This window comes from Eptesicus fuscus, chromosome 3 (genome assembly GCF_027574615.1).
Source record: "Eptesicus fuscus isolate TK198812 chromosome 3, DD_ASM_mEF_20220401, whole genome shotgun sequence".
Classification (NCBI taxonomy): Eukaryota; Metazoa; Chordata; class Mammalia; order Chiroptera; family Vespertilionidae; genus Eptesicus; species Eptesicus fuscus.
This window is the reverse complement of record NC_072475.1, coordinates 898,230-915,000: the sequence shown is the minus strand read 5'-3', so window position 1 is coordinate 915,000 and position 16,771 is coordinate 898,230. Positions and strand designations below refer to the sequence as shown.

General features: G+C 64.8%; 1 protein-coding gene across 1 annotated transcript in view; it reads left to right on the top strand.

The window, feature by feature from the left end:
• Positions 1–16,771, top strand: part of TIAM1 (TIAM Rac1 associated GEF 1) — a 112,174-nt gene that overhangs the window by 62,624 nt on the left and 32,779 nt on the right. Inside the window, exons 6-13 of the mRNA XM_054713322.1 lie at positions 3,984–4,208; positions 6,079–6,264; positions 7,860–8,006; positions 8,503–8,577; positions 9,819–9,989; positions 11,006–11,110; positions 13,930–14,011; positions 16,351–16,437. Of these exons, the coding sequence (XP_054569297.1) occupies positions 3,984–4,208; positions 6,079–6,264; positions 7,860–8,006; positions 8,503–8,577; positions 9,819–9,989; positions 11,006–11,110; positions 13,930–14,011; positions 16,351–16,437 (1,078 nt within the window). The remainder of the gene's footprint in view (positions 1–3,983; positions 4,209–6,078; positions 6,265–7,859; positions 8,007–8,502; positions 8,578–9,818; positions 9,990–11,005; positions 11,111–13,929; positions 14,012–16,350; positions 16,438–16,771) is intronic.

Sequence of the window (16,771 nt, the reverse complement as noted above, 5' to 3'; positions counted from 1 at the left end):
AGTGCATTTCATTGTCAGAGTTGAGCTACCAGCTGTTGAAGTGTCTATACATTTGTTGGGGATGCGCTCTCTGTCTGCATCTACGTTTTAAATTGGTTTTAGAGAGAGAAACACCAACCGGGTGCCTCCCACACCCGCCCGACCGGGGACTGAACCCACAGCCTGGGGATGTGCCCTGACCTGTGACCTTAGCTGCACAGGATGCCGCTCGACCAGCTGAGCCACACCGGCCCGGGCGGGACGCCCTCCTGTGTACCTGCACCCCCTGATTGAATTCCCTTCGGAGCGACTTTCCTGGCCACAGATTGCTGGCAGACTCTCCCCTGTGGGTCACGTTGAATAGAACTCGTTCGTGGCAACATAGGGCCTCATTCATGCAAACCTCTGTGTCCGCTTGTGGGTGAAGTGTTTATGCCGCTGACGGGGGCAGAGCCAGAACGGCCCTTTTCAGAGAGAATCGCTGCCCTTGGGGGTACACCAGGGCGTTCCCCACCTTCTGGTTCCAACCGCATTCCTGGGGCGGCGCCCGGAAGGAGACCTGTGTGTGTGTGTGTGTGTGTGTGTGCGTGTGTGTGTGTGCAAGTGTGTGTGTATGTGTGTGTGCGAGTGTGTGTGAGTGTGTGTGCGAGTGTGTGTGCGAGTGTGTGTGTGTGTGTGCGAGTGTGTGTGTGTGAATGTGTGTGTGAGTGTGTGTGTGTGTGTGTGTGCGTGCGCGAGTGTGTGTGTGAGTGTGTGTAAGTGTATGAGTGTGTGTGAGTGTATGAGTGTGTGTGAGTGTGTAAGTGTGTGTGAGTGTATGAGTGTGTGAGTGTGTGTGAGTGTGTGTGTGTGAGTGTGTGTGTGTGTGTGTGCGAGTGTGTGTGTGAGTGTGTGTGTGTGCGTGCGCGAGTGTGTGTGTGTGAGTGTGTGTAAGTGTGTGAGTGAGTGTGAGTGTGTGAGTGTGTGTGCGAATGTGTGTGAGTGTGTGTGTGAGTGTGTGTGTGTGTGAGTGTGTGTGTGAGTGTGTAAGTGTGTATGTGTGTGTGTGTGAGTGTGTAAGTGTGTGTGTGTGTGTGTGTGTGTGTGTGAGAGTGTGTGTAGGGGCCTGTGTGTAGGGCTGAGGGGGGAGCGAGGAGACCAGCCAGGTTATGGGATGGTTTATAGGTTGTTCCAGCCCCAGGGCTCCGTCCAGCGCCTGTGCTGTGATTGGACGCTGTCGCTCAGGTTCGCCGTGGACGGGACTCGTGGTACCGGCTGCGGGAGAAAGGGGTTTTGTGTGCTGGGCGTGCGGGTGGGACCGGCCGAGGGGGCGTGGCCGCTGAGACGGCACGAGGCTGTGCCCGCGCCAGGGGAGCCACGCGCTGCGTTTAGGTGCGCTCCCCTCTACGGGAGGCCGGGCGGGGGGGGGGCCACCACCCACACGGCACCCGTCCTCCCAGCCCTCCCTCCGCCCGTTACCGGGGACCTTACCCACAATTCCAGAAAGCTCGTGGCTTTTTTGGTAATGTATCCGAATATTGTGTGTGTTTTTAAAAAAATGTTTTTATTGATCTCAGAGAGGAAGGGAGAGGAAGAGAGAGAAACATCAGTGATGAGAGAGAACCATGGATCGCTGCCTCCTGCACGCCCCACACTGGGGACCGAGGCCACAACCCGGGCCTGTGCCCTGACGGGAATCCAGTTCTGGTTTTGGGATAATTTATAGGTTGCTGCAGCCTCCTGGTTCATAGGTCAACGCTAACCACGGAGCCATGCCAGCTGGGCCTAACCTTGGGTTTAATTCCTATATTAGTGCCCGGGAACAGTGAGCGGGCGGAGGGGGGGGCAGGGGGAACGGGCAGGGCGGGCGGGCAGGGGGAACGGGCAGGGAGAGGGGCAGGGAGAGCGGGCGGGGGGGCGGGCAGGGAGGGCAGGGAGAGGGGCAGGGAGAGCGGGTGGGGGGGGCGGGCAGGGGGGCGGGCAGGGGGGGCAGGCAGGGAGAGCAGGGAGAGTGGGCAGGGGGGGCGGGGCGGGGGGGGCGGGCGGGGGGGGCAGGCAGGGAGAGCAGGGAGAGTGGGCAGGGGGGGGCGGGCAGGGAGAGGGGCAGCGGGGCGGGCAGGGAGGGCAGGGAGAGTGGGCGGGGGGGCGGGCAGGGGAATGGGCAGGGAGAGGGGCAGGGAGGGCATGCGGCCTGACCAGGTAGAGACCACGCAGCCGTGTCTCACGTGGCGTCCAGAATAGCACCTCGGGGGTGAGTGCCTTCCCGTAGGACACGCTCCTCGTTCAGAAAGTCACTCGCCTGAGGCCTGTCGGGCGTGTCCTGAGGGACGAGTGAACACAGCCCGGGAGGCAGACCCATGCGCTGAACTGGGGATGAAGCGTGATGACAAGGCAGGTGCCTGACCGTCGCGGATGCGCAGCGGCAGCCTGGGTTGTGGGTGCGACCTGAGGGGAGACGGTGCCCGGCTCTGCCTGCCGGAGCCTCTCTCCTGCGGCGCCTCTTCCCCGGGGAGTCTGAGGACTTGGTTTGCCCGGCCCTGGGTTGTACCCCCGAGCGCCCGGTGGCTCTGTGCGGAGACTGGACAGAGGTCCCGTGCAGCCAGCTTAGGGGTCTGGGCGTCCCCCCACCAGGAGGCATCGGGTGGACGTGGCGGATCTGACACCGGGACTGAGTAGGCACCACCGTGCGCGGCCCCTCAAAGCGGCTCCGCCTGCCCATTGCACGGCCACAGCCACGGCCACGGCCACGGCCACGGCCCCGCCCGGCGAGCTCCCAGCTTTTCCACGGTCTGCGTCGTAAGCCAATGCCAAGTTCTGGAAAGTTCCTTGTTCCGTTGGGTTAAGGCGCTCTTTCTGGCGCCGTTTGCCGCATCCCTTTGCGTCTGTGTTCTTTCCCAGGGTCTAGAGCAGCGATTCGCGGCCTCTTTCATCTTCGGCCGTCAGCTAATTATCAGAATTCTGAGGCACACCAACAGCTATGTTACTTTTCTGCCGATCTGATAAAAAAAAAAAAAAGGTACCATTTCGATTCATTCACACCAGACGGCTCTTGTGTTGGCCGTGGTCGTGTTTTTATTTGACAACCGAAGGGGGAGAGGCCAGTGCCCGGACGGAACACCGGGCGCTGCGTGGCGCCCGCACTCCTGGGCGCCGTGGACCCTCTGGTCTGAAGCACGTCTGCTGTTTGCACGCGGCTCCTGTGCCTCCTGCCGTCACGTAGGCGTCCAGTCCGCTCACCAGGAGTGAGTTCCATCTCCTCCTCCCGGCCTCCCGGCCCCCCGGCCCCCCGGCCCCCCGGCCCCCCATGCACCCACCTTGCCCGGAGCAGCCTGCCTCTCACTCCTCTGCAAGGCGGAGGTCAGTTCCCGAATTTCCCGGAAACCACAGCGCCCGTGGAGTCATCGGGAGCTCGTGGGGTGCCAGACCCTCCGCCTCAGCTCCTGGTCCACAAGGCGGCTCCTTTCCAGCCCCAACCGAGGAGGCTTTCCAACCCCCATGCTCAGCGCGGCTCGGTGCCGCGTGGAGTGTCGGCTCTGGCCGTTTCCCGTCTAAGGCGCGTTGAGATCACCTGGGACCCTAGTCGGACCCTCCCTGGTGCTCTGTCCCTGTAACTTCACCTGCAGACGGACGGGCGGAGGCGGGGCCTTTGTTCTCCGTTGGCTTAGCGTTGACCAGGGGTCCTCAGACGTTTTAAACAGGGGGCCAGTTCACTGTCCCTCAGACGCTGGAGGGCCGGACTATAGTTTAAAAAAACTATGAACAAATTCCTATGCACACTGCACATAGCTTATTTTCATTTCTCATGAACACACTCACGCTGTTTCTTACCTGACTGTAGACACTGCCTCCTGACCTGCTGCTGCGAGGGGCTGATGCTTAGCTGCAGATACACAGATGCTCCTCCCTCATCCTTCGCATCGTTCTGTGAAAATTCAGGATGCGCTCCATTTGGGACTGGCCCATCGGGAGGTGCTCGTACCGATAGCCTAAGAGGTGTCTGTTTCCCCTGTCCCCCTCCCCCGCAGACCACCAGCCAGACGGAGCTGGAGAACTGGATCACCGCCATCCACTCGGCCTGCTCGGCCGCGGTCGCCAGGCACCACCACAAGGAGGACACGCTCCGCCTCCTCAAGTCGGAAATCAAGAAGCTGGAGCAGAAGATCGACATGGACGAGAAGATGAAGAAAATGGGCGAGATGCAGCTGTCCTCCGTCACCGACTCCAAGAAGAAGAAGACAATCCTAGATCAGGTGATCGCTCTCCCTCTAGATTCACACTCTCCTGGGTCAGGTGATCGCTCTCCTGGGTCAGGTGATCGCTCTCCTGGGTCAGGTGATCACTCCTAGATCAGGTGATTGCTCTCCTGGGTCAGGTGATCACCTTCCTGGGTCAGGTGATCGCCCTCCTGGCTCAGGTGATCATCCTCCTGGCTCAGGTGATCATCCTCCTGGGTCAGGTGATCACTCTCCTGGCTCAGGTGATCATCCTCCTGGCTCAGGTGATCATCCTCCTGGGTCAGGTGATCACTCTCCTGGATCAGGTGATTGCTCTCTTGGATCAGGTGATCGCTTTCTTGGGTCAGGTGGTCACCCTCCTGGGTCAGGTGATCACCCTCCTGGGTCAGGTGATCACCCTCCTGGGTCAGGTGATCGCCCTCCTGGGTCAGGTGATCGCCCTCCTGGGTCAGGTGATCGCCCTCCTGGGTCAGGTGATTGCCCTCCTGGGTCAGGTGATTGCCCTCCTGGGTCAGGTGATCACTCTCAGTCTAGACTTGGTGGAGTCCTGAGGTCTTGAGTGGCTCTCGGCTCCCTCCTCTGCCTGCCTGTGGCCACCACGCAGCTGCTCAGTTCCTTACCGTGACGGGCAGTTTCCTCGCTGTTGCTCATGGTCGATTGTCAGGAGCTGACGGAGCAGCGTCACGTGGGAAGGAGGCCGAGATGGGACGAAGCCGTCCTGGGTGTGTGCTGGGCGTCTGGCCTTGGGAGGTCTGCACCTCGTCTGCACATTATCGGGTGGACGGGCTCAGCGGTGGGGTCCACTCTGGACTCCTCAATAAACTTAGGATTCTAGGTTTAGGGGATGTAGAGTGTTTTTTTCTTTTTTTTTTTTTTTAATACATTTTTATTGATTTCAGAGAGGAAGGGAGAGGGAGAGAGAGAAACATCAGTGGTGAGAGAGAATCATTGATCAGCTCACTTCTGCTCGCCCCACACTGGGACCCGAGCCCACAGCCTGGGCCTGTGCCCTGACCAGAGTCACACCTGTGACCTCCTGGTTCATGGGTTGACACTCAACCCGTGAGCAACAGCTCCCGCCTCCAGTCTTACGCTTACATGATCCTATTGAAATGTCACATCAGCTTTAGGGGGCAGGTCTTATTTTGCCCTAAACCACGAGGGCTTCTGTGGTCTACCCTCGGGGCCTGAGTACCCAGGATCTGGGTCAGCCCCATCCCTGTTCCCACACCCCACCTGGGCCTCTTCACCACCCACCTGTGCCCACAGGGCTGGGGGGTTCGCGCTGCTCTTCAGCTCACCCCCTTCTCCTCTTCTCCCCGTCTCCTGGGAGAAGCCAGCCCTGTAAGTCACCCAATTCCCAGGGCTGAACCCCGTTTTCTTTTTTTTTTTTTTATAAATATATTTTATTGATTTTTCACAGAGAGGAAGGGAGAGGGATAGAGAGCTAGAAACATCGATGAGAGAGAAACATCGACCAGCTGCCTCCTGCACGCCCCCCACTGGGGATGTGCCCACAACCAATGTACATGCCCTCGACCGGAATTGAACCTGGGACCTTCCAGTCCGCAGACCGACGCTCTATCCACTGAGCCAAACCGGTTTCGGCTGAACCCCGTTTTCACTTCCTCCTCCCGGTTTGTGCCCCGAGTCCGGCGTGGAGGCCCCTATAACGCTGCAAACGTGAGCCCCGCCCGGGGCACAGGGCCTCGTGGCGTGTTTCCGTGTGGCTTACTGAATTCACGCCCACGTCTTTGCAGAGACCCTGCCGGCTGTGAACGCAGGGCCCCTCTGTGCACCCCTAGGATGGACACGGGCTGGGGCGGGGGTGATGCCGGTGCAGGATGGAGCCTGACGCTGGCTTCCCGCCCTCCCGTCCCCGCAGATCTTCGTGTGGGAGCAGAACCTCGAGCAGTTCCAGGTGGACCTGTTTCGCTACCGCTGCTACCTGGCCAGCCTGCAGGGCGGCGAGCTGCCCAACCCCAAGCGGCTGCTCGCCTTCGCCAGCCGGCCCTCCAAGGTGGCCATGGGGCGCCTGGGCATCTTCTCCGTGTCCTCCTTCCACGCCCTGGTGAGCGGCCGCGGCGCCGGTCCCGTGGGAGGGGCTGCGTCAGCGCGTGGGAGTGGGCCGTGGGGTTCTGACAGCCTCTCTGGGGCACGTCTTCCCTGAGAGGCCCCGCTCGCCCTCCACGGGCTGGGGGTCGTGCCGAGAAGACGCGGGCACTGGCTTAGGGGACCTCCGCGGCCGTGTTTGCTGGTAACCCTGCGCCCACAGGCGTATGTCTACGTTTTCTGTGAATCCTCACCGGAGGACATTTTCCCATTGATTGGAGCGAGTGGAAGGGCGGGGGAGAGGCACAGAGAGTGACGTCGATTGGTTGCCTCCTGCACGAGCCCGCCCCCGCGGGATGTGCCCTCGACGGGAATCGAACCGTCGGCCCTTCAGTCCACGGGCCGACACTATCCGCTGGGCCAAACGGGCAGGGCCCAAGGACATTTTTTGTGTTTTTAAAAAATACGTTTTTATTGATTGCAGAGAGGAAGGGAGAGGGAGAGAGAGAAACATCCATGATGAGAGAATCATGGATCGGCTGCCCCCTGCACACCCCACAGTGGGGATCGAACCCGCAACCCGGGCATGTGCCCTGACCAGGAATCGAACTGTGACCTCCTGGTTCAAAGGTCAAAGCTAAACCACTGAGCCACACCAGCCAGGCCCAAGTACATATTTTTTTACCTTAACCTTATGGAAACGGTAAGTGGAGACATCATACCTCCCTCTCTCTCTCTCTCACACACACGTGTGTGCGCACATGGGCAAAGTCACACGTATGTACTGGGCGCAGATCTCCCCGGGGGTTCCGCTTCTCGCTGTGTTTCCGTCGTCAGTGGCAGGTGAAAACGGCCTCTTCCCTCCGACATTCTTGCCTGGGCTGCTGGCACCTTGCACACAGCTCACTGGGGTTTAGTTTCCTTTTTTACTTTTAAACGAAACACAGCTTTCATTGTCCTTCCACTGAGCGGGGGGCACGCAGGCAGCGAGGGGGCTTCGCCCTGGTGGCCCGGGCTCTCCCGTCCCGGCCTCCTCCCAGAGGCTCCTCCGGCCTCCGTCCCGCGGACCCTGCCCCTCCGGCGGGGAGCGGGCGGCGGGTCCAGGGGAACCCGCTCCGGTCCCTGGAAGCGCAGACCTTCCGCTCCCCCCCCTGAGCCAGGTCACAGCTGCACGCGGGCCTCTGAGGGCCGGAGGGGCGGCGCTGGGACCGGGCAGGTGTCCGGAGGGAAGAGGGGTGAGGAGCGGAGAAGCCGAGCGGAAGGGACGTGCGCTGGGATCTAACTGGCCTCGCGGGGTCGGATGGCCGCTCCGTGTCTGTGCTGACGGCGGCGGGTGGTCCGTGTGGCCGGGCGGGCGGCTGAGACGCGTCCCGTGGTTCTGGGACTGTCCCGTGTCCGTACCGATGAGTCAGACACCGACAGGTCGCCCGCCGTCCGCGGACAGGCGGGGTCCAGGGGGCCCGGTGCCGGCCGTGGGCTCCGTCGGGGGAGGGCGGGGCCGTGGTGCCGGCCGGTGTGACGAGCGCCGGCGTTTGAGGGTGCGATGGCGGGTCCCTGAGGGATGGCCAGTGGCCTGATGCCGCCCCGCTGTCCGCCGCCCTCCCGCGCCCGCAGGTGGCCGCCCGCACCGCCGAGACGGGCGTGAGGCGCCGCACGCAGGCCATGTCCCGCTCCACCAGCAAGCGCCGCAGCCGCTTCTCCTCGCTCTGGGGCCTGGACACCACCTCCAAGAAGAAGCAGGGGCACCCCAGCATCAACCAGGTGCGCTGGCCGGGGCGGGGCGTCGCCGTGGGGGTCCCCCCTCCTGGTCCCTCCCCAGCCCCAGCCCCGCCCCTCCCGGCCCCCCCGGCCCCGCCCCTGCCTGGTCCTTCCCTAGCCCCGCCCCTCCAGCTCCGCCCAGCCACGCCCCTCCTGGTCCCGCCCACCCGCCCCACCCCCTTCCGGCCCTGCCCTCCCTGCCCCGCCCCCTCCGGCCCCGCCCTCCAGCCCCGCCCCTCCCGGTCCCTCCCCAGCCCAGTCCTGCCCACCAGCCCTGCCCTCCCCGCCCCCTCCCGGCCCCGCCCCCTCCCGGTCCCACCCGCCCGCCCCGCCCCCTCCCGGCCCCGCCCTCCAGCCCCGCCCCTCCCGGTCCCTCCCCAGCCCAGTCCCGCCCACCAGCCCTGCCCTCCCTGCCCCGCCCCCTCCGGCCCCGCCCCCTCCCGGCCCCGCCCCCCCATCCTGCCAGCTGGGCCCGGCTCTCACGCCCGTGTGGCTGCAGGTGTTCGGCGAGGGCCCGGACGCCGTCAAGCAGGCTTTGGAGGAGGTCTTCGACGACGCCGTCCCCGATGGCAAGGTAACGGCGCGTCTGTCCCGCGGGCCCCGCCCGGCGCCGTCGTTCTTTAAAGCCGGCCGCAGGCCCCGGAGCCCGCGTTTCGGGGTTCAGCGTGGCCCCCGGGAGGCCCTGCGGGGAGTGGCTCAGGGCCGGTCGGGGGAGGAAGCTCCATCCAGTCCGGAGGGAACCGGAGGCCGTGCCCTCGCGAACCGTGTTCTGGGCGTCGGTGAGGAGGCCCCCCCCTCCCCGCGGGGGCTCGTGCGGCCCCACTAGGTGCCGAGGACCGCGCTGGCCTCCCCGACGGGACGCGCATCGGCTGGAGCGTCAGGGACCTCCCCGCGGCGCGGGTTCAGGGGGGTTCGGGGCTCTGGGGCCTCTGACCGGAGGGTCAGAGCGCCGGCTTGTCCTCGGGCCTTTCCAGCCTCTGCGTCCGTGGACCCCGAGCTTTTAGACCATAGCGGGCCGCCGCCGCTCGGTGGGGGTGCGACGCCCCGGTTCTCAGCCTCAGAGTCAGTGGGAGAGCTTGAGCGCGGGGTGTCCTGAGCCCCAGGCAGGGAGGTGGGGGTGGGACAGCGGCCGCCTCAGGAGGCCCCCACACGCGTCCTCGCACTCACCCCGAGGTGCTGCCCTCCCCGGGAGCTGCTCCTGCCACGCGGCCCGGCCTCCCCGTTCCCCGGGCTCCTCGCCCTCGCAGCCCGTGGGCCTCTTGCCGTGGCTCTGCGGGAGCTTGACGTGGTTGATGGGAGGACCCATGGCTGAGCTGAGCCAGTGGATGGGTTAGGCTCCTTCCTTCTCTCTTCCCTCCTTCCTCCTTCTTTCCCTCCTCTCCCCTCCCTCCCTCCCTCCCTCCCTCCTTCCTTCCCTCCTTTCCTTCTCCCTCCTCCCCTCCTCCCTCCTTCCCTCCCCTCCCTCCCTCCTTCCCTCCTCCCTCCTCCCTCCTCCCTCCCTTCCTTTTCTTCTCCTTCCCTCCCTCTCTCCTTCTCCCTTTTTCTTTCCTTCCTCCCTAGGTTCCTTCTAAGTTTCCCAGCCTCCCATTCCTGCATGCCCGCCTGGGGTGTCCTGGGCCAGGTCTGAGGTCTGAGGACCCCCCCCCCCCCAGCAGCGCTCCTGTCTCGTACTTCTTCCCCCCCAGGCACCCCCTGTCCTGCCCCCCAGCCGCTGCCTCTGCACCGGGCCCTTCTCGGGACTAGGAGGCCCTGTGTCCTGGGGTCGGAGGTCACTGTGCCCACGGCGGCCGCCCGGCTGACGGCTCCCCGTTGCAGGTGGAGAAGGAGATGGCCCTGCCTAGCGCCCACCAGCAGAACCCCGACTGCGACATGTGGGTCCACGAGTACTTCACGCCGTCCTGGTTCTGTCTGCCCGACAACCGGACCGTGCTGACGGTCGTGCGGCCCGGGGACTCCGCGCGGGACACGCTGGAGGGCGTCTGCAAGGTGAGGCCCAGGGGGCGTCCTGGGGAGCAGAGGCCCAGGGTTGCCCCGCACGTGGCGATGCCGGCGGGCGGGGCTCCCGGCGGGGCGGTGCGAGCTGCAGGAGCCCTCCCCTTTGCGCGGCCCGGGCTCTTTCCAGCGGCTTCCGTGGCTGTGTGAGCTGTAAGCGCCCCTGCTCGCTGCCCACGTCCGGAGAGGATTGGGTCGGGGTCACGGCGACGCGAGCCCCTTTTGCAGACTCGGGGGGAGATGGGAGGCCTGGCCCGCGTGCTCCGTCCGTGTGTGGCGGGCGGTGTCTGAGCCGCTCCTGGCCAGTCCCTGCTGCTGCGGGCGGGGGCACCTTCCTGCCGAGGCCCCTGGGAGTGACAGCTTCGTCCTCAGGCCGGACACGGCTGACCCCCCGACCGCCAGCTCATCGGTTTCACCCTCAGCCCCGAGGGCGCGGCGGCTCCGTCCCACGGGCTGGGACCCGGTGTCCGCAGGGCCCCTCCCCGGGTCGCGGGCCCGGTGCTCCCTCGGTGAGGCCCCTCGGTGAGGCCGCCCTGGGTGTCTCAGGCAGCCTGGCGGGCATGTCCTGAGCGTCCACTGACAGTGACCACAGGTTTTCAAGCGGGTGCTTCCCGTTCGCCAGGACCCCACGCGGTTTCCCGTCTCGTTCCTCCCCCGTGGCGGGAAGCAGATGGGGGAGGGGGCACCTGTCTCCCTTCTGACCCGGGATTTCTCGAGGACGGGCCGGCGTGGCCCTCGCAGCTTCCCGCTCCGAGGCCAAGGTCGTGTTCGCTTCCCGCCCCGCGCGCGCCTCCTCGAGTTGTCTCCGGTCGGCGAGTGCATCGCGCACCGCACGGAGCCACGGAGCCACGGAGCGCAGCCCGTGTTCAGTGAGACGAGCTGGAGTCTGGGTTCAGCTGCAAAGCGTTCGGGCCGGTGGACACGGTCACCCTGGGATCCAGACGCCGTGTCCCCCGGAAACCGCCCCGCCTTCCCCCTGACCGGCTCTCTCCTTTCCTCCGTCCGCGCAGACGCACCAGCTGGACCCGGCCGCGCACTACCTGCGGCTGCGGTTCCTCGTGGAGGACGGACTGCAGGTCTACGTGCCGCAGCCCGAGGAGGACCTGTACGAGCTGGTAGGCCGCCCCCAGGCCCTCGGGGGGGCGGGGAACCCCACGGGCGCTCGCACGGGTGGTGGCCGGTGAGGGGGAGCGGGTTCGGCACTGAAGGCCCTCGTTCGGTCGCCCTCCGGGTCCCAGCCTCTCCGCGGGGTGCAGGGAGCATGTGCCCGGGCGCCGACGGGCCCAGAGCGCGGGGACGCGGTCCCGCCCTCCCTGCCGCTCGCCAGGCTTGGCTCCCAGGTGGCTCTGACTCCGTTTCTGGGCGACTGTCTCCCCGCGCGCTGGAGCCCATGGCCGCGTCCTGTTGCGGGAAAAGCTGCCGCGTAATTCCGTGTCCCAGCCTCTCGTGGTGACGCTGAGACAGATCCGGGCGCACCTGGTCCGCGCGTCTTTGTCTGGCGTCTGTCCCTCCGCGGGTCTCCTATCGGCTGTAATTACGTGGCGTCGGCAGAACGCGCGGTGGTGATGTTCTCGGTTTCTCAGCGCGGGAGTAACGGTTCACACCGTAGGTGCCGGTAAATGGTTGTCACGGTAACGAGACGGACGCGTTCCTTCTTGTCGGCCAAGCGGCGGGGTTTCAGTCCCCGGAGAGGAATGTGGGAGCCGGGCGCTCCCCTCTGCGCGTGCCGTTCTGGGGCCTCGGGCTGCGGGCGTGGACGTGCGCCTGGTGACCGTCCCCGTGGGGGGGGGGGGTCCCCGCAGGGAGCAGAGCCGAGAACCGGCGCCCGGGCTCCCTCTCTGCAAGGGGGCGCGTGTTCAGTCAACGCCGCGGACGCCTGCTTAATGCATGGAACTCCCGCTCCCGCCGTCGTCAGCGAGTGCGTCCGCCCGGTGGATGCGGCCACGGAACGCCCTTCGCCGGTTTACGTTTCATCAGGGCGTCTCATGTCGCCGCTGCGGTCCCGGGGCCGAGCGTGGTGTGAGGAATCGGGGCGCGGCCGGTGCCCCTAAAGGAATTGCTGAGATAAACACACCCCAGTCCCACCCGGGGGCACACGGAAGGGACGCGTGCCCATGGGCCGCGGGAAGCCAGGGCTGGCGCCACGGCAACACGCTGCCCCCCAGGGGAGGAGCCTGGCCGAGGAGCTGAAAAGTAAACCTAAGGCCCAGAATAAGGCGGACGCACAGGCTTTAGTTGCATGTTCTGTGGTATTCTGGAATGTCCCGGAATGTTCCGGAATGGTCACAAACTCTGTTACTTGGTCTTTATAGTTCTGGTGACCGTGCTATTTGAACTAGAGGTTAGTATTAGGACAGGTCTTTCTAACTCGGGGATTTACCTGTGTACGTACGTTTCGGAAGTATAACCACAAACCCCACCGCGTGTGCCCTTCGCACACTGCGTTTGGGGGAGTGGCGTTGAATTGGGGTGTCCAGCGATCGGCCCCCCCCCCAGCTCCCTGCACTCGCCGCCCGTCAGGTGCCCCAGAAGAGGCGGAGAGGAACGGCACCCTCCTCCTTCCCGAACGGTGACGGAGCTGCGGAGCCGGGCGAGTCCAGCCGACCCCGAGGCTGCCGCTTAGTGCCCGGCATGGCCGATGGCACTTAAAAACCCTCTGTTTTTATCGTTATGTATTTTTCCACGCCATCCGCCCCAGGCCCTCTTCCCCCCGCCCGGCCGCGGTCTCCGAGCCGCTGGCACTGATGTGCTTGGAGCTTTTGTCGTGGCTGCACCGAGGGGCCGTGCCCTTTGCTTTGGCGCCTGGGGGGCACTTCGTGCCGTGGAGAGAACTCCGCTCGGGCCGGGGAGGCCTGGGTTCAGACCCCCTGCCCCTCCCGGCTCTGACCCGAGGCAAGAGAACCCTCTCTCTGCCGGGGTGCTCTGCCCGCTGAGAAAGGGGGGCCCCGTCCTGCAGGGGTGCTCTCTCCGCTGTGAAAGGGGGGGGCCTGTCCTGCAGGGGTGCACTCTCTGCTGTGAAAGGGGGGGCCCCTGTCCTACAGGGGAGCACTCTCCGCTGTGAAGGGGGGGCCCTGGTACCGGGAGGGAGTGAAGGCCCAGGTCGGGCAGGACGTGGACGTTGCTGTCCGTGGCGATGATGTCGCAGACACAGGAGAACAGACGACCAGTTCATTGAAGTAAAACCTCTGACGCGCGAGCTCCACGCTCCTCCACGCTCCTCTCCTCCTGGCGTCCTCGGCCCGGGAGCGCTGGTCACGTTCACACCACGTTTCCTGGCCACGTTGTGTGATCCAGGGGCTGCGAGAGGGGTCCCCTCTGTACAGGGCGTGCCCCCCAAATGTGCGCACGGTGGCCGCGGCCGTCAGCTTTGCCAGCGCGGTGTGCCTCCCGAGCTCGGCCGTCACAGCTGCTCGGTGTGCGGCGCTGGGGACGCCCCGTGTAATGGTCGTCTGCTTCGGCTGTAATCCGTCCGCCTGTCTGTCCTGCATGAGCTTCGGGGCCGGTTCGCGCGTGCACGGAGGGACCGGAGCACCGAGACCTCCGGCCGCGTGGCCCACGCAGGATCCGGTGGCCTCGGCCTGGCCTGGTCACGTGGTTAGATGTTCATTGAACTCCCTGGTTCTTCCCGAGGGGCCTGGCCAGTCACACTGTGGAGTGCCCGGGGGCTCGGCATGGGAGCGACCGCTCTGTCCCCGTGGGTGCGCACCGCCACGCCCAGCCCCCGGCACGCCCGGCTCCCGCCTCACGGCTCCTGAGCCGGTCATTGCTCCCCTGTGGTTCGATGGGAACGCGGCTCAGTGCGGGGAGGCGAGCGACAGGTTGCTGCCTGGGCGGGGGAGGGGCTCAGCGAGCGCCCGGGGTGGGCGAGAAGAAAGACTGAAAGTGCGGCGGCCCCACGCGCCATGCTGACGGCCCTGACGCCCTGTCGTTGCAGCTGTACCAGGAGGTTGAGATCTGCCCCAAGGCCACGCGGAGCCTGCAGGTGGAGAAGTCGGACGCGGCCGGCGACAGCTACGGTATCTGTCCGTCCCGCGGTCTCCGGTGACTCCCTCGTGGGAGCCCTTCCCCGGTGAACGTGGGCTTGGTCACCGTCGGGTAAAATGCCTGGGGGCCGGGTCAGGCCACAGCCCGTCTGGGTTCTGGGCTCGGCAAGGCAGCCACATGGGGAAAAGGAGGAATCTCTGCCCTGGCCGGTGTGGCTCAGTGGATAGAACGCCAGCCTGTGCACCAAGGGTCCCGGGTTCGATTCCTGGTCAAGGGCATGTACCTGGGTTGCAGGCTCCTCCCCGGCCCGGGCCCTGGTCGGGGCGTGTGCAGGAGGCAGCCCGTCGATGTGTCTCTCTCACATCATGTTTCTCTCTGTCTCTCCCTCTCGCTCCCACTCTCTCCCTAAAATCAATGGGAGGAGTAACAAATCAAACAAACAAACAGGAGGAATCCCCGCCGTGCGGCCAGGACTGGCTTCCCCGTCCTCAGCTGTGACCCTCGGGCCGTGCTGGCCAGCGGACGTGGGTGTGTTGGGAGGGGCTCACCCTGTTATGGACCCCGATCCTGAGGAGATTTCGTATTCCTCTCCCCAAAACATGCAGTGCCCTCCCTCCCCCCACAGGTCAGGTCAGAGGAACTTGAGGTGCTGGGGGGTTCCCGAGGTCACCCTCACACTCACCGCCTCACGGCAAGGCCCACGCACAGGACGTGGTCGTGGCCACGGCGGTGGTTTACCCCCGGATTCTGCACAGGTTCTAGCTCAGTGGTCGGCAAACTCATGAGTCCACAGAGCCAAATATCAACAGGACAACGATTGAAATTTCTTTGGAGAGCCACATTTTTTACACTTAAACTTCTTCTAATGCCACTTCTTCAAAATAGACTCGCCCAGGCCGTGGTGTTTTGTGGAAGAGCCACACTCACGGGGCCAAAGAGCCGCATGTGGCTCGCGAGCCGCGGTTTGCTGACCACGGGTCTGGCAGATAAGAGACATTGCTCTTCACTGAGGTGCAGGCAGGGACCCCGTGTCAGGTCTGACTCGTGGATAAAATGGTTTTATGTGAGTGGGGCTTCTCGAACCCCCACCCACATGGAAACAAGATGGAAGTTAGAAACTGCTGTGAGGACGGTGTTCAGAGTAAGAGGACAAAATGAGATCATGCCCCCGGCTGCGTGGTCGGTTGGTTGAAAGGCGTCCCGTGCACCGAGAGGTCCCGGTTCGATTCAGGTCCAGGGCACAGGCCCGGCTTGTGGGCTGGATCCCCAGTAGGGGGTGTGCAGGAGGCAGCAGATCGAAGTTCCTCTCTCTCTCTCTCTCTCTCTCTCTCTCTCTCTCTCTCTCTCCCTTTCTCTCTCAAATCAAGAAAAACACGTGTTTTTTAAAAAATGAGGTCGTCGGAACACCCTCAGGGCGTGGCCTCCGTTCTCCATCTGAGGGATTCCGATACCTCGTGGGCGGCCGTGGTCGCCGCCGCGTGTGGGCGGCGTTCCAGGACCTGCGAACAAAACACACGCGCTGGTTATGACTCGGCTGAGCCTCTCGGGGGCGCTCCGGGCGGCCTGCCGTTGGTTCTGTTTTGCTTCTCGCTTCTGTGGGAGCTGCTGGCTCTGCCGGCCCTCAGCCAGGCTCTGCCTGACGGCTGCTCCCCCGAGCCGGGGCTGTGTCCGCGTCGCGGCGGCTTCCGTTCCACGCAGTCCCCTTTGCAGAGTCCTTCCGAGTCTTCGTCCCGAGGGAACGCGTGGGTCCTGGGCTCCCTTGGCCAGGCTTGGGAGCCCCAGGCCCCCTCAGCATTCTGGGGCGTGTCCCGCCCTTTTCCCCGAAGGGTCAGCCACGCCCAGGGTTGGCCACTAGTGGCTCTGAGCTCAGGACCCCGGCCACGGAAGGCTCACCTGACACGCGTGGCGTGTGAGACCAGCGGGTTCGGTGTGAGGCTGGTCTGAAGGGAGTGGCCGCTGGAAGCTCTTTGCAGAGTTTGAATGATGAGAGCCGTGTCCGCGGACAGCACGTGGGGTCGCGCACACCCCTGTGGCCTCCGTGGGGTCGCGCGCACCCCTGTGGCCTCCGTGGGGTCGCGCACACCCCTGTGGCCTCCCGGGTGAGACGCGCTGAGGGCCAGACCAGCGAGGGGAGCGAGGACGGTGCGGCGGAGGCTGAGGGGGGCCGCGGCCGGCCAGGCTGGACCCGCACCCCGTCCTCCAGGGGAGGGGCAGCGTGTGCAGAGCGAGGGCCCGGGTGTCAGTGTTGTGGGCAGTGACGTCCGTCCCTGAACGTGACTTTGCTGCTTCGTAAACGGTGAGCGGGAAGCGCCGAGGCTCCGAACCGCACGCGTGTGCTCAGCGCCCCGGTGACCCGCTGTCTCTGCCCCAGGGTTCTCCCTCTCCTCCGTGGAGGAGGACGGCGTCCGGAGGCTCTACGTGAGCAGCGTGAGGGACACGGGGCTGGCGGCCAAGAAAGGTGGGTCTCTGTGTGTCCTGCCTGCCTGTCTGCCTGCCTGTCTGTCTCTGTCTGTCTGTCTGTCTGTCTCCCTGCCTGCCTGTCTGTCTGCCTGCCTGTCTGTCTCTGTCTGTCTGTCTGTCTGTCTCTGTCTGTCTGTCTGCCTGCCTGCCTGCCTGTCTCTGTCTGTCTGTCTGTCTGTCTCTGTCTGTCTGTCTGTCTGTCTCCCTGCCTGTCTGTCTCCCTGCCTGCCTGTCTGCCTGCCTGTCTGTCTGTCTCTGCCTGTCTGTCTGTCTGCCTGTCTGTCTGCCTGCCTGTGTGTCTCTGTCTGCCTGTCTGTCTGCCTGTGTGTCCT